Here is a 26,552-nt window from a genome sequence, read left to right as displayed (position 1 = left end):
TTTATCCTATGTGTCTATTGTTTCTTTATTAGAATTGATTAGTGTATCTCACTAAACTTTTAACAATGACTGTGCAAATGGCAATGATTTTAATTAATTGTGCAAATAAAAATTTTACTTACATACTTACTTTCCTCGGCCCAGTCAAGGGAAAGCGTTTTGGTTTGGAGTAAAGTGCCCTGTAGTAGTTCCCGCACGGGAGTAGCCAATGGTCCATTGCGTAGCCCAGGTCGTCCACTCTTCGGTATGTACCGTGGTTAATGGCTGCAAGGAGTGCTGCCCAATAATATTTCTTAAGGTCGTGGAGACTGATACCATCATCGTACCACTTAAGAGCAAGTTTGTGGAGTGCTATCCTAGGTTTCCCAACCCATAATAAATCCCTCTGCATGCCCTCTATTTCTTTGAAATAGCTGGCAGGCACTGGGTCTGGGAAATTTTGTAGTGCCTATAGGAAGCGAGGCAGGCACACCATCTTGAAGAGTGCCGCTCTTCCCAGTAGCGATAGAGGGAGTGCCTTCCACACTGCAGTGTCACGTTTCAATCTTTGTAACGGCGGGAGTAGGTTACGGTTATAGCGGAGCTGAGGGTCGGCCGTCACATATGTACCCAAATATATCAAGCCCTCCGTGGTGATTTGAATTGGGCAGCCCCTAGGGACAGCAGGGTGGTCCCCATTGAAAAACTATCGAAGGGATTTGCCCTAGTTAATGGAATAGCCTTAGAATCTCCCAAAAATTGTGAATATATCCAAAACTGTGATTAACGGCTTTGTGGGAGCAGCTAGGAACAATAGGATATTGTCCGCATATAGTGAGATGCGGTCCTACCAGAAGGAAGCCCACCTCAGTCCTCGTATGACTGGGTCCCTCCGGATCCATGCTACCAGGGGTTAGAGCGCTAAGGTGAAAAGAAGAGGAGAGGGGGGACATCCCTGTCTGGTGCCACGCCCCAACACAAAAGAAACTGACCTTCTATTGTTCACTACAACCTGCGCTAAGGGCTTGGAGTAGAGGAGCCTGATCCACCGGAGAACTTCCTCCCCAAATCCCATCTTCATAAGCACTGTACAGAGGGAAGGCCATCCATTATATGGTGTTGAACACCATTGTGGCGTCTAGAGATGACTACAATTGCTGGCTCTTGTAACGTGTTTAACCGCCCCATCACTCCATGCACCCTCCGGAGGTTCAGGGCTGTGTTACGGTGGGGCATAAAGCCCGACTGGTCTGGATGCACCAGGTCCCCGATCACTTTCACAAGACGGTTGGCCAGTAGTTTAGCAAGGATGTTGGGCTCCGCATTTAGGAGGGAGATGGGTCTGTATGACGTACAGTTTGATTTGGGTTTGCCCTGTTTGTGGATTGTGACTATTGTGGCTATACGTTGGTCAAGCAGCAGCTCTCCCCGCTCCCTACTCTCAGCGAACATGTCCATCAGGAGAAGGGCCAGTTTTTCTGCCGCCAGTTTGTACAATATGGTTGGGAGGCCATTAGGGTCCGACGCCTTGCCTGCCTGGAGGCAGTGAATTGCCGTCGCAATTTCATTGTTGTGAAGTCACTGTCCAAGAGTGCTCGCTCCTCAGATTGCAGGAGGGGAAGGGCAATGTCTTTGAGCAGGGATCGGGAATGTTTTTCTGAGTATTGAGTGCGTGTGTCCTATATGCTACTATAATGTGTCGCGAATGTGTTAACTATAGGCTGTGGGTCTGTGAGTGCTTGGTTGTCTTTGTTGATAATTTCCGGCACCTGTCTAGATGTCATCTCTTTTTTGTCTAACCACGCAAGGAGCTTCCTGGCTTTATCACCCAGGTCATACACCCTGCCCTCAGAGTCCCTCACAAAGGTTTTCACCCTCTCCATTGCTATTGCCTTGTATTCATCTTGTTTAAGCTGCAAGGCGTGTGTCTTTTGCGCTGTTACCCCCTCCTCTAACTACCTCTCTTCCTTCTCTGGAAGTCTTGATCCATAGCTAACAATAGGGCTCTGTGTATTGCAGGGTCTCGGAGGTGCCACAGGTTGATTGGGCGGTACAAAAGGGGTGGTGATGGACGGAGCACTTGAATCAATCAAACACTCACACCCAGTCAAAAGATCTGGGTTTAATCCATCACCGGGTTGATGGGGGCCACTCTACCTTCCCCCCATGCCCCAGTGCCACATGGTTACCTAAGATCAGCATTGCTTTGTTCCTGAGGGTTGAACCTTACTCTGTTAGTTTGAGGCCTGTCTTGCTCGTCCTCGCTGGATGTGTTGTCAAATGTCCAGTTTGCGGGGGTGAGTTTTTGTTGCTGTCTGCCACCCCGCCCTCTACACTGACTACCTTGGTTGGCTTGTTCTGGGCCTGACCGATAGTGGGAGTCAGTGACTCAGTGACTGTCTTCCAGTAGTGATGACTTTTGACCCATTGGCCACTAAAATAAGGCAATCGATACAGAAGCATTGGTCTTTGCTGTCAAATAAAGATTTTAAAATGCCGCCGCCCAGGTTTGCTTTCAAGCGTTTAAGCAATTTGAAAGATAAACTACGACATACACGCATACAAGTCTGTAATGCAACAAGGAACAGTACGGTCCCCACGGGACATTGCCCCTGTGGAACATGTTCTGTCTGCCCTTTAACATCTAAGGTGACGAGTGTTGTGTTACAATCTGGCAAGGAATGGAGTTTGAGGCATTTTAGCAATTGTAATACGACACATGTGATATACAGGCTAGACTGTGAGTGTGGTCTACAATATATTGGACTTACCACACACAAGATAAAAACGCGGATTCAAGAACATTTGAGTACAATAAGGTCAGGGAAACTTACCACGAAGCTGGTTCAACATTGCCACACTAATAAACATACATTTAAGTGGGTGGTGCTAGAGAAGGTTACAGGAGACTCCAGAACTGTAGAGCGGTTGCTCATCACTAAAGAGGCCAGATGGATTTATCAGGAGAAGAGTGAAAGAGTAGGGCTCAACGAGCTTCTGGAATGGAACAAAGTGCACTATGGCTGAGATACCCGCCACCCCCTCTCAACACAATCCCCAAAGGAGGGAAACCGGAAACAGTTCTTGAAGTTTTTGGAAGAGGGAGGGAGTAACCCTCCCGGCCGTATTTATTAAAACAAAATTAAAACATTAAATCCACATTTTATATTATGTACAATTTCATTACCACATTGCGATGTTTGGCTAACCTTAACAGATTCTCTAATACAGAGGTTCTCCTAGCCGAACTAACATCCTACACACATTGACTTGAAATTATGAAATTGTACATCCTAACGTTTAAGGGCCAACGGCAAGGTCGTAACCGGTGTCAAGATCCCTAACCAGAAATACCCCCCCCACTTGTGAGGGGCGACAGCACTGAGGCGTACCTCAAGTGCAACTACCAATTTCCCTTTGACTTGACGGGGGCATCAATAAAACTCGACGCCACTTAAAGGTCGTTCGAGGACTCGTGTGAGGTATCTAGAAGGTAGCGTAGACCCCCCCCCAAAAACCCCGCACAACTTACCACATCTGCCGTCGCAGACGTCACTGGCCCCGGGAAATTCCCCAGGAGGGGGCTGTAACCCCTCCTACACAGGAAGGGGCCTTGACCGCCTTTCCTTTTCTTTCGGCGACCCATCCTTAGAAGGGACCGCCTCCCCGTTGAGGGGCCAATGGCCACCTCTCCCGAGCGCTCCCATCCGTGTTGGGTGACGCCCACTCATAGGGATCTTCCAATTAGTGCTCACCGATCATGACCTTACCGCCACAGGCCGGATAGTTGACCGGCTATCCGGACCCCCCACAAAGCTCCTACCTAAAGGTCATGTTCTAACGTTTTTAACCATGCTAAGAAGTCTCCTATGAGTAACTCATTCCCCACCCGAGACAAATGCACACCATCCCCCAAATACATACTGTCATCATTAATACAGCCATGCGAAATAGAATGCAATGTCCTGGAACGGAACAACCTACTCACTTTGTTATTAAGCTTTCTAACAGAATGATTCAAAGCAGGAATAGAAATAGCCCCTCGCCATACCTTTCGTGGGATCATATGGGACCACGCAATTATGCACCCCGGAACTCTCCTCGCCAACCAACTTACAGTGGAAAGCATTGCCTCCAGGAGAAGTCGTCTACCGGTGGTGACTAAATCATTGCCCCCTAGATGTACTATGACTATAGACGGCGGTGACCTCGTCCGCCCTAACAAACCCTCGAAAAATGTTTGAAACTGGTCAATACAGAGACCGCCTCTTCCGTAGAAGGACACCCTGTACCCGTATTCCCCAGCTACGTGAATCATGTCACCTGCTTTGAATACGTCCGCGGCACGCCTCACGTATGAGTGGCCCACGACCCACACCTCCTTTTTCACAGCCGGTGATGTCTGACCGCTGGCCCGGTGTTGGGTCGACTGCATAGTCCGCCCCGCCTCGTAGGCTTGCGCAACTGAAAATCAAACAAAAACAAGAGGCGTGAGTACATCATTACAGCTTCACAACATGTGCAACCGCACATACCTCTTATAACAATTGGAGGACCAACGCCCCACTCTTTTTACTTGTTCAACATTAAGACCCCTAGCTGTAGCTTCTGTAGCAGCCCCTATCCGAAAGGAATGGGTCCCAAACTCGCCCGGGTTCAAGCCCGCAGCGGCAATTGACATCGCAAGCACCCGCTGAAACTGAAATTTCGTCAGTGGGGTGGCGTCCGCGTGTCTCAACAAGGTCCCCCCCCATGATGCCACCCTTCGTGCTAGGTAGTCATCTAAACACTTTACCGGACACATGGAGGACCCGGGAATCCTGCGTATGATTATGCAGTCACCCATTCCACCCTGATCGGTCTTGGACCTGACAAAGGAGACAGTCATTGTCTCTCCTCTGATCTGAACGTGTTCCTGGCACAAACCCCCTGTCACATCCTGTTTGTTTCTTGCCACTAGTTCGCTTACCCGCATCGCCCCATGAAATGCCAGCGTAAAAGCGGCTCGGAACAACACCGTCTCAAACTGAGATGAACATGTGGAAGGGAGTGTGGCCAACAACTGGGCCAACCTATCCAAACCTATCGGGCGCCTCTCATCTACTCTGCGACCCTCAAGGCGTTGCCACCCACGCAGCGCTTTCTGTACCACGAAAGACGCTGTCGGGTCCTGGATACCATGAGCCCTGGCAACAAAGGAAATTGCAGCACGATGCCTCTGGGCCGTAGCCACTGATTTCCCAGCCCTACGTAAGGACATCAGAAAATTCACTACCCATTCTTCGTGGCCCCAAAGCCCCTCTCTATCGGTCCCCAAAAAGGCTAAATAGGACCGAAACGCCCCTTCGTATGCCTTCCTCGTCCTTGGTGCTAGACTCTCTCCCACGAGGTGACGAAGTTCGGGGCACCGAGAGACCAGAGAGCTTCGGGAAAGGGTGCCGGCTCTGGGTCCGCTGTGGGAAGGAAACCCGAGAAAGCCTGCATATGAAAACGAGACAGTGCATCAGCCGCCTGATTCATTACCCCCGGGACATGTTTTGCTCTGAATAGCACATTCAGTTGCATACACAGCAACACAATTTCTTTGAGCAGTCTTAAAATCAGTTTACATCGTGCAGCCTGGCTATTGATGCACTCGACCACGGTCATATTGTCAGACCAAAATATCACAGAGTGATCTTTGAACCCTTCTGGCCAGGTTCTCAGGGCCACCAAAATGGGGAAAAGTTCAAGGAAAGCAATATTACTTGTCAGACCATTGTCATGCCACCATGTCGGCCACCTTTGTGCCGACCATTTTGTGCCGAAGATGGCACCAAAACCTATGCTACCTGCTGAATCTGTCCATAGCCCCAGCTCTTCCGAGGACACGGCTGGTTTGTTCCAGACGACTCGACCATTAAAGTCCGCCAGGAATGCTAGCCAAATGCACATGTCCTGGCGGACCTCAGCCGATAGTCTCGTGCGATGATGGCCTTCCTTTAAGCCGACCATAGCTTGGGCAATTGAACGGGAGAAGGGGCGGGCCATTGGTATAACCCTCAGGGCAAAATTTAACTGTCCCACCAACTGCTGTAATTGCTGCAGCGTAACTTTAGATCCATTTATACACACTCGCAGGGCTGCCCTGAACTTCAACACTTTGTCAGCTGGCAAACGAAAACAACCCTCACTGGAGTCTAACTCGATCCCCAGAAACTCGAGGCAAGTCGCAGGACCCACCGTCTTACCTGGTGCCAATGGCACACCAAACTGCTTCATTAACATACAAAATTCGGCCAAGGCCCGGCCACATTCAAGATCCCCGGCTGCCCCAAGGAACAGAAAATCATCAAGGTAATGCATTACATGTTGGAAACCCGTCTTCTTTGTGAAGACCCATTGTAGAAAACTACTGAATTTCTCGAAATAGGCACAAGATATAGAGCACCCCATCGGCATACACCTATCCATGTAATAATAACCCTGAAACATGAAACCCAGGAGACGCTGGTCGTCTGGGTGTACCGGGAGCAATCGGAACGCTGACTCGATATCTGACTTTGCCATCAGCGCCCCGGGCCCCAGGCGATTCAAAATGGCTACGGCCTCATCGAAGGATGCGTACCGCACCGAACATACATCCGGGTCTATTGCATCGTTTACGGAAAAACCACGTGGAGCTGATAAATTGTGGATCAATCGGAACTCACCCGGATCCTTCTTGGGGACTACCCCTAAAGGAGAACAAACAAAATCCTGCACCGGGGGTACACTAAACGGGCCGGCGACCCGACCTCGAGTAACCTCTTTCCGGATCTTATCCTGTACCACGGTCGTATGCTGCAGGACCGACAGTTGATTTTTACACTTCTCCACACCCTGAAAGACCCCTACCGGGATGCGGAAACCATACGAAAAACCGTTCCGCAGCACCCCAGCAGAAGTACGATCCGGGTATTCACTGAGCCAGGGAATCATTGCCAAGGTATCAATCGGGGTAGGTAAAGGCGCCCCTCGGACTATGTTAGACCTGTTTGGCGCCTCCTCTCCCCCCGTTCTCACCCGTTTTGGCTCTGCACGTGGACTCAGGATGGGGCGACCCGCACCCACTACATTCATGTTTGAATTTACACGATCCCTGGGGCCTAGTACATTTACCTCTGTTGAAATTAAAGCATAACCCCTTTTTTCCTGTATTGCCGGCAGGTCTCGAGTAATCGTCGGTACCCATACCTGAACGAAAGGGCGTCCCCCCATATTGGCGGGAGGATTCGCCAACATTACTTCCTACCAATGGCATTTTCAACATACCTGTCTCCTTCATTTTATCCCATGTCAAAGAATCGTAACAATCCCAGGTTAAGCTTTTATTATGCTCTTTAGCCTTTCTAAAAAGATTATCATAGCAAAACCAATGGTTACCCTGGTATGATGTCGAGTACCCCATGATTCGCGACTGATAGATCGGCAACTCGGCAAGCAACTCGGGCCTACGTTTCCCCAAGATCGACGTAAAGATTCCCCATGCATTGCCCCAATTGCCAATATTTTCATTCACTTTAAAGGCGGCCATTTTTGCGCGCCAAACACTCGGATGCATGAGGTCCTTCTGACCCTTAACATGCTCCACCTCATAATGATCAACAAGCAAAGAGAAGATGTTCACATATTCCCCCGCCCAAATCTTCTCCTTAATTGCCAAAGGCACATGTTGACCCAACCTTTCTCTACGAGAGGGTGCTGACTCATCCCTCGCAATCGGCAATGGCCGCTTACCTGCACCGGACCCTGCATCTGCGGTCGCAATCGTCCCTTGTGGCTTGTCAACTACTGCAACCGGTGTAGACACCTTGGCTGCATCCCGTTTCTCGCGCAATTGCTTCATCAGCGTCTGCGCCTCGGCAGCCGTGGCGCCCTCACTACTTTCGCCCAACCACGCTGCAAGTTGTGCTGCCAGCTCGGGCGGCATATCCTCATTGGACACCGGGGTGACCACCACGGGAATTGGGTTCCCCTCCGCCGGTACTGGGGTTGGCGCTTCGAGCGGGGTACAGGGAACCGGGACGTCTCCCCCAGCTGGCCCCCTCCTTGGCCTCTTGGCTCTCCCTCCTGGGGCTGCTCCAGCCGAAGGACGTTCCGGCCCCCCTTCCCCCTCTCTCTCCGCCACCCGCTTCTTCAGCTCGGTCATCTCCTTCATAAGGACCCGGAGCATCTGTTCGGTCGTCATTCTCTTTCCGCCTTTCTTGGGCATTTCTCCGACAGAGTATCTGTAAGACAAAAAGGATTACAACGCTCAAAATTGGCTCTTCGTTCCGTCTCGAGCTCACGTGCAGCGAGGAGGTGCAGCTTCAGAGCACAGGAACAAGAGGATGCCTTCCGGTCTTGCGTCCCCTTTTATCCGTCTTCAGGGCGGGCGTAAACCCGCCCCTGCCTGCCCCGAGGGCGTGGCCAGCCGCGTCAGTGTCTAGGCCGGCCCACTCTAGGGCGGGAAAAAGCGCGCCCCGGCTACGCCGCTTCGGGCATACCAGCCGAGACACGCCTCCCGCCCAAGATGGCTTCCCGGGGGGATCGTGGTACTCTGCCATACGTGCGGGGGGACCGAGTGGTCGCCCCTTTCCATAAGCTTTCCTTCCATCCCCCTTAAATACTGAGCTGAGAGTTGTTTGGTGTTTGTGAAATTGCTCTTGAAATATACAGTCATTTGAGCTTTTCATTGGTTATTCCCAAAGCTCACACATTGAACCGAATTATTGGATATATATACACTCGATATGAGGTTATGTGCGAGTGAATACCTCTAGTGACTGCACCTCTATGCAATTGAATAATACACCAAACAACAATATTTGGATTCAGTTCCAGGCGTTTCATAAATTTGTTTCAAGAAAGGGAACAAATTTGTGAATCCAACGTCATACAACCGATCAGAACAGGAGGTTACATTACCCCGTGTCTGTTTCTATAGCTTTGCATTAAGAACATTTGGTCTTAACATGCTTAATATTTGCCTAAACCTCGAGTCTACTGCATGTGAATAAATGTGTAAATTTATGACCCAGTTTAAGAAAACAATTTTTTGCTTAATTTCACAGCGTAGATTGTTGTGCTATTAACAAAGATCGATCTAAAGTTGCTGAATAAAGTTTTGCCCGAAATCTTGAATAGTTTGCGAGATCACGCGTGTCTTTGTACCTAAGACGCGCGTTGGCCATAGAGTGGAACTAGTTCTGTCCCGCTCTAAGATGGCACCTTTTTTCTCGCGATATTTCGCGCAGCAAACGCGAACCCGATGGAGTTTCCAAGTTTAAATAGAGGAAGGCTGTGGCAGTGATGGCACACGGGCTGAGTAAATGCCGCTTGTCATCTTCCCTAACGGTAAGGAATATGAGAACCAGAGACGGGGCTGTGAAGGTCATTTGTTTGACATACAGGAGCGTTGTTCAGCTTTGGGGTAGAGGTTATAAATCATCACACGCTCGCAGGGTAAGCAGTTTAGACACGAGATAAAAGAAAGGGTTTTAAAGAAACGAAATTTTTCGCAGTGAAAGAGGAGAGATATTGGTTATTCTAATAATCTGCAGTAAAGGGAAGTGATTCCTTAGAAGGCTTGAAAGAGGCGAGATAATTTATGCATATAAACTGAATATGCTCTATCCCTTGCAGAAAATTTTCAAAGGGAAGGAGAAGTGACTCACATCTGGAGTCATTCAGAAACCCACGAGGGTTCCGTCCTCTCGACTGGTATGAGCAAAGTTGGTCGATTGAGGGTAAATACTGTGTATTGATGTGCTTTTGGGATCACTGATATCTAAAGCCTTTTATCAAAAGTTTTTTTTTTAAAGGCAGGTTGACAATTATGTTTTTTTTTTCATGTTGTTTACATGTTTGTTTACAGTTGTGAAGACTACGTATGTCCAATGCAGTGGCTTAAAAATGTGTGACGCCTGAAGAAATTGCCTAAATTTGAATGGCAATGAAACATGTCGGCAAGTAGAGTATGGTTGGATAAACAGTAGCTATACTCACTTTTTTAGAGCCCACAACCAACACGAAAGAGACAGAATAAAAGTAAAGATCCGTGTTGTTTGTGGTTTATATGTTGTTTTGACACTATTTGTGTTGTTCGTGGTTCATTTACACTGCACATCTTCACAAACACTCTTTTGGTTTGTTACTGGACACATTTCTTCTTTTGAGCTTGATGGTACCAATGATGAGATCAGGGCAATCCTGGTAAGTACCTGCGAGGTTCCTGTCGGTGGTGCGCCCGTGAGGCACCATCTTGCTCACACACACTTTTTTTCTGTTTGTCTGAGTTTGGCACATAGGTGTGCGTTATCCGTTGTCTCACAACTGTTGTTTTATATAAAGGGATTGGGCAATTTTAAATATGGAACAATATGGATGTACCTCTTACCTCAGTAATTAAAATAGAGGAGTTAGTTGCAAAAGTTTTGCAACGTATGGTACAACATAAAAATAAGTATTTCATAGGTGCCTCTGTGGTCTAGGTCATTTGTGTGAAAGTGGATATACCTCTTGCCAAATGCCGTAAATAGTGTTAAGTGTGTAGCTGGGACAACAACATAATCAATTCCTGAAAAGCTATTATGTGCACCCAAATGAAACGTGTGTTGGACACTGTCAGGGTGAAATTCCCTCCATATATCGGCTAAGCCAAGTGTATCTAGGAAGTCCGGCAGCCATCTAGCAGCTGTACCTGTGTCCTGTGGGGGATCTCTGTCAAGCATTCCAGAGACTACTGAGTTAAAATCTCCTCCCACCAGCAGTAGGCCTTCCGGCAACAAGACCAGCACCGTCCCAAGGTCCTTGAATGTGCGCGACTGCAGCCCCAGTGGGATGTAGATTGACAAGCAAGTGACTGTGCGCCCCTCCCCTTGTCCCGTGATACCTATATAGCGGCCTGGATCATCCGCCCATGTGGATTGGATCATAAAGGGAAAGGAATTTCGCATAATTATACCCACCCCTCGAGAGCCAGTGGTGAAGCCTGCATGTGCGACTAATTTAAACCCCTATCTGTTTAGCGCCTTGCAAGTATTGCCCACCAGATCGGTCTCCTGGAGGAGAACCACATCCAGAGCATGCCTTCTGATGTTTAGAAGTACAACGCAGCGCTTGATCTTGTCCCGCAACCCATTTACGTTCCAGCTCAAAAGCTTAAGATTGCAGTCCCCGTGCATGTGTATTCAGGTGATCGGAAGCCATCATCTCCTCCCACATAAAGATATTTTTCCGTGCTGACTTAAAACAAACAAAATGAACAATATTCCTCCAATCCCAACAACCCCCCTCCCTGCCCCCCAGCACTTTGGGCCTGAAATTGCCCATAATTCTTACTTGCAGAGGTCCTGTCGCCCAACTTGAAACTAAGAGTAGAAATGGGGTGTGAGAGAGTCGCTACATACCCCCCTCCCTTCAAAAAAACAGATAGTGTCTCTTCTTCTCCTCGAGATGGTGTGTTCTAATATTTATGCATCCCCAAACTCTGTTGAGCCCCTTAAGACAGTGTCCACACCTGTGTCCTGATACCTGAGGCCCTCTTCGGTGCTTAGAGCCATTGAGTTGCACAGGAAGGTTATGTGCTCCCCAGTCTGTCGGTCATTTTGCATCCAGAAAAGCACACTATTACTTTTAAAGATAAAGTCAGATACCTGTAGAAAATGGCACAAAAGCATCATTCTTTTTAAAGTCTCCGTTGTCATCAAGGAAATGTTTGGGGTCAAAACATTCTGGCCTTCCAAACTTCTTTTGGTCATATAGCACGGTGGACAGTACTGGTATAACATCCATGCCCTGTGTGAGACATGAGCAGAATATTAAGCATGTGCGGTTTGTCACATATCATACTAACATCATTGGAAACAAGAATATTTGCAGGTAGCTGCACTGAGGAAAGGTGAATAAAGTTGGGAATTTTTAATTGACAACATGACCAAGTGTAGAAAACAGTGCAGTAAATTGCAAGAGTTTAGGTAAGAACAATCATCAAATGATCACAACACAATTTATATCCAGCGTTTCCCAATCAAAGATGGGCAACTAAGAATGCATGATATATTCTTCATGCAAGGCTGTGAAGGCGCCATGCAGAACAAGTTGTGGGTGGTCAAAGTGAGATGTGTTATTGACTTTTAACTGGTCTACTTAATTTCTCTCCTGCCAGTCTCTGAACCCCCAGAGGGCCAGTTCTAGGACAATGTGGCCAGACCAAGCATCTCCCTAAAGTTGCATTGGCAGTGGTTGACAGATTAATTATGCATTAAACAAAGTTTGATCCTACGCTCATGCAGGTGTGTTTAATGCACCTTTGCCTAGGACGGCAAAACTGTACGCACGGGCCCTGTCCTTACATTTCTTCATTCTGGTTCTAGAGCAGGTGCAAGCAAGGCAGCATAGAATTCAACTGAATAGGAAGAAACACAACTACACATAAGATTTCAGTGCAGGCTTCCATAAGTATCATCCTTCTGAGGGAAGTAAGATTAATGTCTGTTACAAAAGTACTGTTGATGTGTGAACCCTCTTTAGTAATCTTACAAATACTGGCTCATATACGTTTTAGTGTGAATATTAACTTACTCCACTTCACTTTATCCTGGAGGCCGCTGCTACCTCTAAACACCAGATCACTTCACTGACTTAAGACCTGTTTTACTGTGCAGCTTTAATGAAGTACTTTTTTAAAGGGATCTTCAGGTTCCTCAACCATTGAACTTGATCAAAGTAGTTTCAAGGGACATAACAAAGGGCGGATGTTTCCTAAATGCACTCACACAGTGGTATCCAATGCCCATTAATAAAAAAGTACACCATAATCAGAGGCCGTCCTAAAGCACACTTTCCAACTCACACTGTCACACCCTCAGTGTGCCTCAGAGTCATCGATGGCTGCCTTTCTGATTCATTCCGAAGGCACGTGTTGTGAGAGATACTCAGTTTAGAGAAAATACTGGTGGCTGTGAGAGCAGAGAAATAAGAAGAATGACAAGCTGCCGACATCGGGACAGCACACAATGAGTCAGCATTGACTGTGAGAAGTCAGCATTAGCACCCAGTGGACTTGTAAATTGAAGTCAATTAAAAAGACAAAGCTATGCCTATGGGGTGTTTTTTCAGTTCCCCACATTGGCAAATGTCCAGCCCTAGGACAAATCTGTAAAGGCTGTGGGAAAGAAAATAACTTCATAACTGTGTGTCGAGCCAAGAAAAGTCAAGTGAGTCAGGGCAAAAAAAGAGGGACACCAGAGATAACAGAAGACAATCTAGTCAGGCTTATAAGAACAAAAAGCAACATCACCAACAGCTCTTCAGTGTCACTATTGAGTACCAGTGGAGATGATGGATACCTGCTATTGATGTCCACAAAGGAACACTATGCGCATGTGGAGCTAGCTGCCAGTGAAGAAGAGTAAAACCTGGAAAGGGCTCAACAAGCGAAACATAGAACCTCACTATTACACTGTCATAGAATTATGCTGAAGGTAAACAGTCACCCTATCATGTTTGTTATTGACAGTGGGTCATCAATTAATATCATTACAGTTACAAGTTCAACAGCCTCTCGCCTGTGCCATGCCTTAATCAATCCAACAAAAATGTATAAGCCTGGGCAGATTCCAAACCGTTACAAAGTCAAGGGTCATTCATAGCAAGAATGCAGCACAAACAACTTCAACAAAAGCCACCATTCACGTCTTACAAGGAACACTGTCTAGTGCATGTCTACTCATCTTTGCCACAGCAACCGGCATGGGGCTGATATTCCTCAACTACAACCTATGTGCTCAACTGACATCACAAAGCAAATCCTGTCACTGATTCATGTCCTAGAAAAACTCAGGAAGCTGAGAGTGCAGCTTCAGATCAATGAAGACATTCACCCTGTAGCCCAGCAGCACTGCAGAGTCACTTTTCATTTGCAAGAAGCCATAGAGAAAGAATTGACAACACTTCTAGCGCACAACATCATCGAACACACCACAGTCCCCAAGTTGTGGGTCTCACCCATAGTGGTATTACTAAAGAAAGACAGTAGTGGAGTGGTGCACATTTATGTCAACATGCACCAGCCAAACAAGGCAATAGAGAGAAAGATATTCCAGTCCTTACATAGTGGACATGACATGCAATTTAACAGAGCCAAAGTCTTTTCCCGCCTTGACCTAAACAAAGGGTATCACCAGTTTGAGTTTGGAGAAAACTGCAAGTATTTTACTACTCTTTCCATTCATGTTGGTTTATTCAGGTACAAGAAACTGAGCTTTGGAGAATGTGATTGAAGTTTTAAAGAAATAAAATGTGTGATTGAAAATGCGATGGCAATGGCCTACTTTGATCCCAAGCTGCACACCAAAGTCACTGTAGATGCGAACCAGGTGGTGCTAGGGGCCATTCTTGCTCAACAGAGTAACCAACCCAATGCCCTGATACATATAGTCTCCTAAGGGGGAGTGATTCAATTAGCGGCTGTAGAGGCTGGAATCTGAAAATCACGTCTCTATAGTAGGTTGCCTCCCACACCATCGAGTGGATTGATTTATTGCTTAAGGATCTGTAACATTATCCTTAGTAGGTTTCTCTCATTACCCTCATTATACTTTCAAGGAATGTTTTTGTCAGCGAACATATCTTTCCCCCAAAAAATTTCAATTTGGAAATTGTCGAAGACAGACATTTATATATACAAAAAAGTTGTTGTGTTAACATTTAGTTTAAATATACAAACACGTGACAAACTCACAAAAGAAGTGAGATAAATGAATCACAATTTGTTATGACAAAATAGATTAACTTAAATTACATAGAAGCTAGTGACTGACATCTTATGGTGCAGAAACATAATTTATATAGCACATCTGTGACTTATATCTTTATTACTTCATGATAGCACAAGGTGCAAACACTGCTTCAACAAACATAGCTTTAAAAACAGTATTGTGAGTCCTTTTTATTATGTATTGGGACCTAATAGCATTATGTCCTTGCATTTGCTAATTTACAAATTGAAACAACAAAATTTGAATTAAAAAAATTAAAGAAGTTTTAGTGTAAGCAAGGCTCATTAAGTGTGCTGGTCTGAAAATCAACTACTTGGAAGCGTGTATTTTTTGAAAGATATCTTCACTGACTAAAAATTACCTTGAAAGTATAACAAGGTTAATGAGAGAAACCTACTAAGGATAATGTTACAGATCCTTATGCAATAAATCATTCTAATCGAATCTGGTCTGGAAGGCAATCTACTATAGAGACCTGATACATATAGTGGCATATACCAGTTGAAGACTATCCTAAATAGAATGGGCCTGATTCACAGAACTAACTTAAGACAAAATCCTAAACTTACTACCATTTTGGTATTCATAGAAGGCACTTACTCATTTCGGAATTCACAGAAGTTAGGAGTCCTAACTTTAGGACTCCTAAATGCCTTCTGTGAATACCAAAAGTCTTAAAATTAGGATTTTTCTCAATTTAGTAGTAGTAAAGTTAGGACTCCTAACTTTCGGACTCCTAAATGCCTTCTGTGAATACCGAAAGTCTTAAAATTAGGATTTTTCTCAATTTAGTAGTAGTAAAGTTAGGACTCCTAACTTTCGGACTCCTAAATGCCTTCTGTGAATACAGAAAGTCTTAAAATTAGGATTTTTCTCAACTTTACTACTACTAAACTGAGAAAAATTCTAATTTTAAGACTTTTGGTATTCACAGAAGGCATTTAGGAGTCTGAAACTTAGGAGTCCTAACTTTACTACTTGGGAGAGAGTCGCTGTCGATTTCTTTGGACCACTGGGTATGGACAGCATCTCATGGTAATCATAGATGAATATTCTTGTTTTCCCTTGGTGGAAATGCTTTTCCCAACGGCCCATGAAAAATTTGTAGACAGGCTTGATTACATCTTTGTAACCTGGGGCATTCCAGAGATTCTCAAGTCAGACGTTGGTTCACACTTCAACAGTAAAGAATTCAAGGAATTCTTCACATGACTCAACATCAAACACCAAAAGAGCACACCCCTCTGGCCTCAAGCCAGCGGTATAGTCAAAAGATTTATTGGCACCCTCAAGAGGGTAATACAATGAGCCGCAATGGTAGGGTTCGATTTGAAGCAAAAACTGTGCCATGTTCCCAGCGCCTATCGATCAACTCCTCACTCCACAAGGGATGAGAGTCCAGCTACATTGGTATTTGGAAGAGTGGTCAGAACAAAAATACCTCAGGTCAGACAGTGAACACTGACAAACTTCGTGACATGGATGTTGCTCATAAGAGTTAAATGTAAGTGTTTGTTGATCAGTGCCGACATGCTCAGGAAATAGTCTTTGACAAAGGATACTGGGTAATGATAAAGCAGAGGCAAGGACAAAAGATAGACACCCCATACGCTACAGATCCTTTACAGATAGTGGGGTGCAAAGGACACAGGGCGATAGCAAGTCGCCCAGGGAAATCCATCACTCGAGACGCATCACAATTCAAACACTTACTTCACCATTCACCATCTAATAGAACCACTGCTGAAGTGAACACTACCTCTAATACCTGACTCTGTGCCCCTATTACCCTGTGAGGATGGACATCAGCCACCCAGGACTACCTGGACTGGCAGACAAGTGTGAGTTCTTCGTAGACTAAACGAAGAAATGTAATTGAACTGATGACTGACACTTTCTGTGCAACTGGGGGAGGTGTAGCCTATCAATCCCATGTACACTGGGACCCTTTTGGTAGTGAAGGAGACTCTGAGACAGTAACTGTGTACTATCTGGAGGAGGCAATTGGGTGGGGTTTTGGAAGTGTGATGTAATGGTCACTTGTTGAATGAATGTTGGAGAATAAACTTATGCTCAACCGAAGCTCCTGTGTGTGGTATAATCTGTGTTGCATGCTCCCAGGCTGGGGAAAACGCTACAAAGGGAAGAGCCACTGAATTTAAAGTGCCTCGGTTGATGCTCTGCACTAGGGGCCATATGTATCAAGCCGTTTTTGAATCGCAAAGGCCGAAATTCGCAGAATTTCGGCCTTTGCGACTCGCAAACGGCCGTTTTGCACGTTTTGGAATGTATGAAACATTCCCAAAATAAGGAATTGCAAACTTGTGCGATTCCTTATTTTTCCATAGCATTTAGGGAATTGCAAATTTGCGATTCCTTAAATGCCATGTATAAAGCAATTTTAGCTTGCAAATTTTGTTTAGGAATTCGAAAATTACCACCAACTTTCAGTTGATGGTAACTTGCGAATTCTTCCAGAAATGCACAAATTGGCATTTTTAAAGGTGGCATATGATGCACACACATACCCATAGGGCATGTATGTGCGCCATATGCACACACATGTTCTTTTCAGGGGTGCAGCAGGGTGTCTTTGAGACACCCCTGCACCCTTGCAATAATTCTCAAATTGCGATTAGCAAATTGCGAATTCGCAATTTGAGAATTATTTAGCATTCATTCCTATGGGCCTCATGGCCCATAGGAATGCACTGGAAATTATTCCTTAATTGCAAATTCGCAAAATGCAAATTCGCAATTAAGGAAGCTTAAGGCATCGCAAATAAAAAGCGATTTTGTTCATACATACCATTTTGCATTTCCTAAATAGCGATTCCTTAAAATTCGCTATTTAGGAAATGCAAAATAGTTTGATGATACATATGGCTCTAAGTCCTGCCGCTTCAAGGCCCCTTCCCCGCCTCCCATGGTGAAAATGTCCCAAAGTTTGCTCAATCCATATGTAGATTGACATGCAGCGGAGTAAAGAACAGTAAAAGTAGCCTAAAAAGTTGAAATGACTGCAGATATGCAAATATCTGTACTATAATTATCATGTTTTCATAAGAGTGTATTAATTTATCAAAAATGATTGCCTTTAGTGCTACAATCCATCAGGTATGCCGGTGTGAGTGTACATTTATCAATCAAATCAAGGTATCAATTAAGTTATTTCAGAAATTCACTATTTGCAATGTAATCTTTCACAAAACACAAATTAAATATTCATAAACATTAAAAACAAATATCGCAAATCCATATGTATAAATGCAGATGAATATTCAAATAAGAGGCTGTTACAGTATGAATCCAAATTATGAACAGTGTATATTATATTAGCCATGTCACTGATTACGCCAAATGTAGTCTTTGCTTTCCCTTACAAATTTAGCACTGATGGTCTTTTATTTGCCTGCTGTAAGTGGTTGAGAGGAGTAAACACTTTAAATTATAATTCCAGTTTATAGATTTCAATATAAGGCGAAAAATAATTAGATGTAAACACATCTGAGAATCAGTGAATATAAGTACATTAAAATTAACACAGAGCCGAACCTACGTATTTATTAATTCGGCACAGAAGGCATAGTGTAACGGATTCCAAAATCAAAATGCAACTCAGAACTGAGGCTGAATCTAAATCCCTTTTCATTAGGAAGGAAAGCATAAGTTATCTTTACCTACACTACTCTCATTGAGGATCTTGGCTATTTCCCCGATATCATTTCCCAAAGGTGTCAGCACGTGTAGACTTCCTAAGAAGTACTCACGTCAATGGGTCAAAATAGCTTAAGGCTATGTCGCTCGCTCTTAAGATGCTCCTTCTCCTCCGAAAATGAAGAAGTCTCTTTTCTGTCCCTGCGCATCATACAAAAAGGCCAAATTCAGCCCTCCCTAAATGTATCACATGAAGAATGTTTTCACTTGCAATATTCCCCAGTAGCTTTCCATGGACTCTTTTAATTAAGTTCTTCTTGTCTTCCAGTGGCCTTGAGGTTCAGATAGGAGAGGCACGGAAGGTATCCTCCCTTCCCACTTCTCATATGGCTGAGATACCCGCCACCCCCTCTCAACACAATCCCCAAGGATGGGAAACCGGAAACAGTTCTGAACTTTTGGAAGGCGGGAGGGAGTGACCCTCCCGGCCGTATTTATTAAAATATGAAACAAAATCAAAACATTAAAATAACAGTTTCATATTATGTACAATTTCATTTCCACATTACGATGTTTGGCTAACCTTAACATATTTCTAATACAAAGGTTCTCCTAGCCGAACTAACATCCTACAAAACATTTAACTTGAAATTGTACATCCTAACTTTTAAGGGCCAACGGCAAGGTCGTAACCGGTGTCAGATCCCTAACCAGAAATACCCCCCCCACTTGGGAGGGGCGACCGCACAGAGGCGTACCTCAAGTGCATCTACCAATTTCCCTTGACTTGACGGGGGCCCCAATGAACTCGTCGCCATTTAAAGGTCGTCCGAGGACTCGTGTGAGGTGTCTAGAAGGTAGCGTAAACCCCCTCCCCACCCCACACAACTTACCACATCTGCCGTCGCAGGTGTCCTGGCCCCGGGAAATTCCCCAGGAGGGGCCCGTAGCCCCTCCTATCCAGGAAGGGGCCTTGACCGCCTTTCCTTTCCTTTCGGCGGCCCATCCTTAGAAGGGACCGCCTCCCCGTTGAGGGGCCAATGGCCACCTCCCCCGAGCGCTCCCATCCGTAATGGGTGACGCCCCCCCATAGGGATCTTCCAATTACTGCTCACCGATCATGACCTTACCGCCCGACCAAAATAAATACGACAATTTACCTAAAATCACTAAATTACAAAACAACCATAACTATTACAAGTATGATTACTGATCAACACTAGTGCAGAATTACTTTATTTGAAAAAACATACTGAAAATGACCATTCTTTATTGCATACTCAAAATATCACGACAATCATCACAACCTGCAAGAAATAGAGTTACCACATCAAAACTTTATTTAAAACAACTGGCTGTCCTCAGGGGCTGGTGGGTGGGTCAAAATTGGCTCTTCGTTCCGTCTCGAGCTCACGTGCAGCGGGGAGGTGCAGCTGCAGAGCACAGGAACAAGAGGATGCTTTCTTGGCTTGTTGCTCCTTTTATCCGTCTTCGGGCGGGCGTAAACCCGCCTCCGCCTGCCTCCGAGGGCGTGGCCGGCCGCGTCAGTGTCTAGGACAACCCACTCCAGGGCGGGAAAAGGCGCGCCCCGGCTACGCCGCTTCGGGCATACCAGCCGAGACTCGCCTCCCGCCCAAGATGGCTTCCCGGGGGGATCGGGGTACTCCACCATACGTTCGGGGGGACCGAATGGTCGCCCCTTTCCATATGGCTGAGATACCCGCCACCCCCTCTCAACACAATCCCCAAGGATGGGAAACCGGAAACGGTTCTGAACTTTTGGAAGGCGGGAGGGAGTGACCCTCCCGGCCGTATTTATTAAAATATGAAACAAAATCAAAACATTAAAATAACAGTTTCATATTATGTACAATTTCATTTCCACATTACGATGTTTGGCTAACCTTAACATATTTCTAATACAAAGGTTCTCCTAGCCGAACTAACATCCTACAAAACATTTAACTTGAAATTGTACATCCTAACTTTTAAGGGCCAACGGCAAGGTCGTAACCGGTGTCAGATCCCTAACCAGAAATACCCCCCCCACTTGGGAGGGGCGACCGCACAGAGGCGTACCTCAAGTGCATCTACCAATTTCCCTTGACTTGACGGGGGCCCCAATGAACTCGTCGCCATTTAAAGGTCGTCCGAGGACTCGTGTGAGGTGTCTAGAAGGTAGCGTAAACCCCCTCCCCACCCCACACAACTTACCACATCTGCCGTCGCAGGTGTCCTGGCCCCGGGAAATTCCCCAGGAGGGGCCCGTAGCCCCTCCTATCCAGGAAGGGGCCTTGACCGCCTTTCCTTTCCTTTCGGCGGCCCATCCTTAGAAGGGACCGCCTCCCCGTTGAGGGGCCAATGGCCACCTCCCCCGAGCGCTCCCATCCGTAATGGGTGATGCCCCCCCATAGGGATCTTCCAATTACTGCTCACCGATCATGACCTTACCGCCACAGGCCGGATAGTTGACCAGCTATCCGGACCCCCCACAACAACTCCTGCCTAAAGGTCATGTTTTAAACTCTTTAGCCAAGCTATGAGGTCTCCTATGAGTAACTCATTCCCCACCCGGGACAAGTGGACCCCATCTCCCAGGTACATACTGTCCCCCTTGATACAACCATGCGGAATAGAATGCAATGTACTTGAACGAAACAATCTACCCAATTTGTTATTTACTTTCTTCACTGAGTGATTCAGAGCAGAAACCGAATTCGCCCCCCGCCACACTTTCCGTGGAATCATATGGGACCATGCAATTGTGCACCCTGGAACTCTTCTCGCCAACCAACTTACTGTGGAAAGTATTGCCTCGAGAAGAAGTCGTCTACCAGTGGCCACCAAATCGTTGCCCCCAAGATGGACTATGATTATAGACGGCGGTGACCTCGTCCGCCCTAACAAACCCTCGAAAAAGGATTGAAACTGGTCAATACAGAGCCCGCCCCTTCCGTAGAAGGTCACCCTGTACCCGTATTCCCCAGCCATGTGAATCATGTCACCTGCTTTGAATACGTCCGCGGCACGCCTCACGTATGAGTGGCCCACGACCCACACCTCTCTTTCCGCAGCCGGTGATGTCTGACCGCTGGTTCCCAGGTGTCGGGTCGACTGCACAGTCCGCCCCGCCTCGTAAGCTTGCGAAACTGTAAACCAAACAAAAACAAGAAGCGTGAGTACATCATTACAGCTTCACAACATGTGCAACCGCACATACCTTTTGTAACAATTCGAGGACCAACGCCCCAAACGTTTTACTTTTTCCACACTCAGACCCCTGGCTGTAGCCTCAGTAGCAGCCCCTATCCGAAAGGAATGGGTCCCGAACTCGCCGGGGTTCAAGCCCGCGGCCGAAATTGACATCGCAAGCACCCGCTGGAACTGAAACCTCGTCAGTGGGGTGGCGTCAGCGTGTCTCAACAAGGTCCCCCCCCCATGATGCCACCCTCTGCGCCAAATATTCCTCTACGCAAACAACAGGGCACATGGGGGACCCGGGAATCCTATGTATGACTATGCAGTCCCCAATCGCACCCTGATCGGTCTTGGATCTGACAAACGAGACAGTCATCGTCTCCCCCTTAACCTGGATGTGCTCACGGCACAGTCCCCCCACCGTATCCTGCTTGTTCTTCGCCACCAGTTCGCTTACCCGCATAGCCCCATGGAATGCTAGCGCAAAAGCGGCTCGGAATAACACTGTTTCATACTGGGATGAACATGTCACAGAGAGTACAGAAAATAACAGGGCCAATCTATCCAGACCTATCGGGTGTCTCTCATCTACTCTGCGACCCTCCAGGCGTTGCCACCCACGTAGCGCTTTCTGTACTACGAAAGACGCCGTCGGGTCCTGGATCCCATGAGCCCTTGCCATAAAGGAAATGGCGGCCCGATGCCTCTGGGCCGTAGCTACTGATTTGCCTGCCTGATGTAAAGACAGCAAAAATTTTACGACAAGCTCTTCCTGGCCCCAAAGCTCCCACCTAGCAGAACCCAAAAAGGACCAATAGGAACGAAACGCCCCTTCATATGCCTTCCTTGTCCTGGGTGCTAAACTCTCTCCCACGAGGTTTTGTAGTTCGGGGCACCGAGAGACCAGAGAGCTTCGGGAAAGGGTGCCGCCACCGGGTCCGCTGTGGGCAGAAAACCCCAGAAGGCCTGCATACGGAAACGAGAAAGCGCATCAGCCGCTTGGTTCAGCACCCCCGGGACATGTCGCGCCCTAAAGAGCACATTCAACTGCATACACAACAATACAATTTCTTTAAGCAGTCTCAGAATCCATTTACAACGTGCTGCCTGACTATTGATACACTCAACCACGGTCATGTTATCAGACCAGAATACCACAGAGTGATCCCGGAACCCCTCAGGCCATGTTTTCAGGGCCACCAAAATAGGGAAGAGCTCGAGGAAGGCGATGTTACTCGTCAGCCCGCACTCGTGCCACCATGACGGCCATTTCTGAGCCGACCATTGCGTCCCGAATATGGCGCCAAAACCTATACTCCCCGCCGAATCTGTCCACAGCCCCAGCTCCTCGGAGGACACCGCCGGCTTGTTCCAGACAATTCGACCATTGAAATCCGCCAGGAATGCCAACCAAATGCGCATGTCCTGGCGAATCTCTGCCGAAAGCCTTGTGCGGTGATGTCCCTCCTTAAGGCCGACCATGGCTTGTGCGATCGAGCGGGAAAAGGGGCGGGCCATTGGTATTACTCTGAGGGCAAAATTCAACTGGCCCACCGTTTGTTGCAATTGATGCAGGTTTACCTTAGACTCTCGAATACAAGTTTCAAGTGATGCCCTGAATTTTAACACTTTTTCTTTGGGTAACCGAAAACAACCTTCCACCGAGTCGAGCTCGATCCCCAGAAACTCGAGTGAAGTCGAGGGACCCACAGTCTTACCTGGTGCCAATGGCACACCAAAATGATTCATTAGAACACAAAATTCCTTTAAAGCCTGTCCACATTCTGGATCTCCGGCTGCCCCCAGGAACAGAAAGTCATCGAGATAATGCATAACATGCTGAAAACCCGTCTTTCTCGTGAATACCCATTGTAGAAAACAGCTGAACTTTTCAAAATAAGCACAAGATATAGAGCAACCCATTGGCATACATCTATCCATGTAATAGCGACCCTGAAACATGAAACCAAGAAGACGCTGATCGTCTGGGTGTACCGGGAGCAACCGGAACGCTGACTCGATGTCTGATTTTGCCATCAGCGCCCCGGGCCCCAAGCAATTCAACATGGCGACGGCCTCATCGAAAGATGCGTACCGCACCGAACACACTTCCGGGTCTATCGCATCATTCACGGAAAGACCTCGTGGGGCTGACAAGTTATGTATTAGCCTAAACTCACCCGGGTCCTTCTTGGGGACCACCCCTAATGGGGAACAAACAAAGTTAGCAACCGGTGGAAAATCGAATGGACCGGCAACACGCCCTCGAGTCACCTCTTTCCCAATCTTTACCTGTACCACCGCCGTATGCTGCAGGACCGACAGTTGGTTCTTACAACTTGCTTCACCCCGAAAATCCCCCACTGGAATGCGGAAACCATATGAAAACCCGTCTCGCAACACCCCAGCGGAGACATGATCCGGGTATTCGTTGAGCCAAGGAATCATTGCCATGGTATCAATCGGGGTAGGTAAAGGCGCCCCTCGGACTATTTTAGACCTGTTTGGCGCTTCCCCTACCGCCGTTATCACCCGTTTTGGCTCTGCACATGGTCTCAGGATGGGAAGACTGTCCACACCCCCCACATTCATGTCTAAACTTGCATGACCCCTGGGGCCTCGTACATTTTCCCCTGTTAAAATTCCAACAAATCCCCCTTTTACCTGTGTTGCCACTCGACTTCGAGTGGTGCTCGTTACCTGCCCCCGTCCGAAAGGGCGCCCCAGAGGATTGGCGGGAAGACTCACCCCCGTTACTCCCCGACAATGGTACTTTTAACATGCCTGAATTCTCCATTTTTTGCCAAGAAATGGAGTCATAACAATCCCATGTTAGAGCTGGGTCGTGCTCCTTAGCCTTCCGAAAAATATTGTCATAACAAAACCACTGATTGCCCTCGTACGCTAGAGAATACTCCATGATACGTGTCTGGTAAATAGGCAACTCCGTCAACAACTCAGGCCTTCGCTCACCCATAATGGAGGTAAAAATGCCAAACGCTCTGCCCCAAGTACCTATGTTTTCGTCGACCTTAAAGGCGGCCATTTTTGCGCGCCAAACACTCGGATGCATAAGCTCTTTTTGGCCCTTCACATGCTCCATCTCGTAATGGTCAGTAAGCAAAGAAAACATATTCACATACTTATTGGCCCAAATCTTTTCCTTAATTTCAAGTGGAACATGCTGGGCCACTTTCTCCCTTCGTGAGGGTACAGACCCCTCCCCCGCAATCGGCAGTAGCCGCTTACCTGAACTCGGTGCTGTAATTGCTGCCAAACTCGTGCCCGCTGTGGTCTCACCCACCGGAACCTGTGGGGGAACAGAAGATGGTGCCTTTGCGGCCTCTCTAGATTCCCGCAGTTGTCTCATTACTGCCCTGGCGTCGTCAGCCGTGGTGCCCTCACTCGCTTTTCCCAACCACGCTGCCAGTTGTGCCGCCAACTCGGGAGGCATATCTTCCCCGTTCACGGGGGAGACCTCCTTCGGAACCGGGGTTGGCTCTTCTATCGGTGTATCGGGAACCGGGGCCTCCCCCCCAGGTGCCCCCCTCTTGGACCTCTTGCCTCTCCCGCTAGGGACTACTCCCGGCAATGCTGGTCCGACGATTCGCTTCGGTCCTCCCTCCCCGTTTTTTACCGCCATCTGCTTCTTCAGATCGGCTACCTCCTTTATGAGCATGCGGAGCATCTGATCGGTCCCGACCCGCTTTCCGACCTTCTTGCCCGGCATTCTCCAACAAAGATATCTGAAAGAACAAGAACAAAATTACAACGCTCAAAATTGGCTCTTCGTTCCGTCTCGAGCTCACGTGCAGCGGGGAGGTGCAGCTTCAGAGCACAGGAACAAGAGGATGCTTTCTTGGCTTGTTGCTCCTTTTATCCGTCTTCAGGCGGGCGTAAACCCGCCTCCGCCTGCCTCCGAGGGCGTGGCCGGCCGCGTCAGTGTCTAGGACAACCCACTCCAGGGCGGGAAAAGGCGCGCCCCGGCTACGCCGCTTCGGGCATACCAGCCGAGACTCACCTCCCGCCCAAGATGGCTTCCCGGGGGGATCGGGGTACTCCACCATACGTTCGGGGGGACCGAATGGTCGCCCCTTTCCAGACTCTTCAAAGACATTCCGGTTATCTCCTCAAACTAAGATTAATAAGGATGAATTCTTGCACCTGCAGTGGAGTGAGAACATACTGTCCTGGCATACAAAAGAGATTCATTTCATTATTTCTTCAGCAACTAAGGATTTTAAATCAACAACAACCTGCAGTCCTGGGCCTACAATGCAGGCAACTTAAACAACATACAATACATTGATAGGAATATAATGTCACCCTGCACCTTATGCATACAGGAATGAAAGTGCCTCTAATACATATAAATCCTACTTAAAGGTGCTCATTATTTTTCTATGCTTAGGATATTGAATAAATGCATTTGATAAACACAATACACTGCAAACGATAGAAATACATGTGAGTGCATTGAATCATGAATATAATGCACCCATACAATTTAGAGTGCTGTAAGCGCTCTATCATCACCACTGAGTAGTAAATTGACACTGCACTTTTTGCTCATCTGAATCATGCTGCCTTTCATCACATAATCTAATTTGGCATAATGACGTTTTTCAGTCATATTAAGATATGTATGTGTTTTATTTTTATTACCTTTGGGATGGTGAACCCTCTAAATGTTGTATCCCGTGTCACTGCATGGGGTAGATTTATTGGGAAGACATCAATAAAGCGCTGAATCTCATGGATCACAGCTTCAGTGTACGGCATCTTGCTGCGGTCTTCCATACAAGGTGGGCGACTTTGGCCAATCACTCGGGCGATCTCCTGGTGAACCTTTTCTTTGTGGTAAACATATCAGAATGTACATGTTAAACTTTAGGTTTATCTCAAATATTCGGCAGTCAACAAACAGCAGGCATC

The 26,552-nt window shown here is 47.1% G+C and overlaps 1 protein-coding gene across 2 annotated transcripts in view; it reads right to left on the bottom strand.

Moving 5' to 3' along the window:
• LOC147691983 (cytochrome P450 2C11-like) overlaps window positions 1-26,552 on the bottom strand; it is a 401,641-nt gene that overhangs the window by 31,382 nt on the left and 343,707 nt on the right. For both annotated transcript variants that reach the window (XM_086938272.1, XM_086938273.1), the window contains 2 exons: window positions 26,283-26,470; window positions 11,637-11,778 (listed from right to left, as the gene is read on the bottom strand). In XM_086938272.1, the coding sequence (XP_086794398.1) occupies window positions 11,637-11,778; window positions 26,283-26,470 (330 nt within the window). The remainder of the gene's footprint in view (window positions 1-11,636; window positions 11,779-26,282; window positions 26,471-26,552) is intronic.

This window comes from Lissotriton vulgaris, chromosome 9 (genome assembly GCF_964263255.1).
Source record: "Lissotriton vulgaris chromosome 9, aLisVul1.2, whole genome shotgun sequence".
Taxonomy (NCBI): Eukaryota; Metazoa; Chordata; class Amphibia; order Caudata; family Salamandridae; genus Lissotriton; species Lissotriton vulgaris.
Note: the sequence above shows the minus strand (reverse complement) of the source record. Positions and strands in the feature narration are given on the sequence as shown.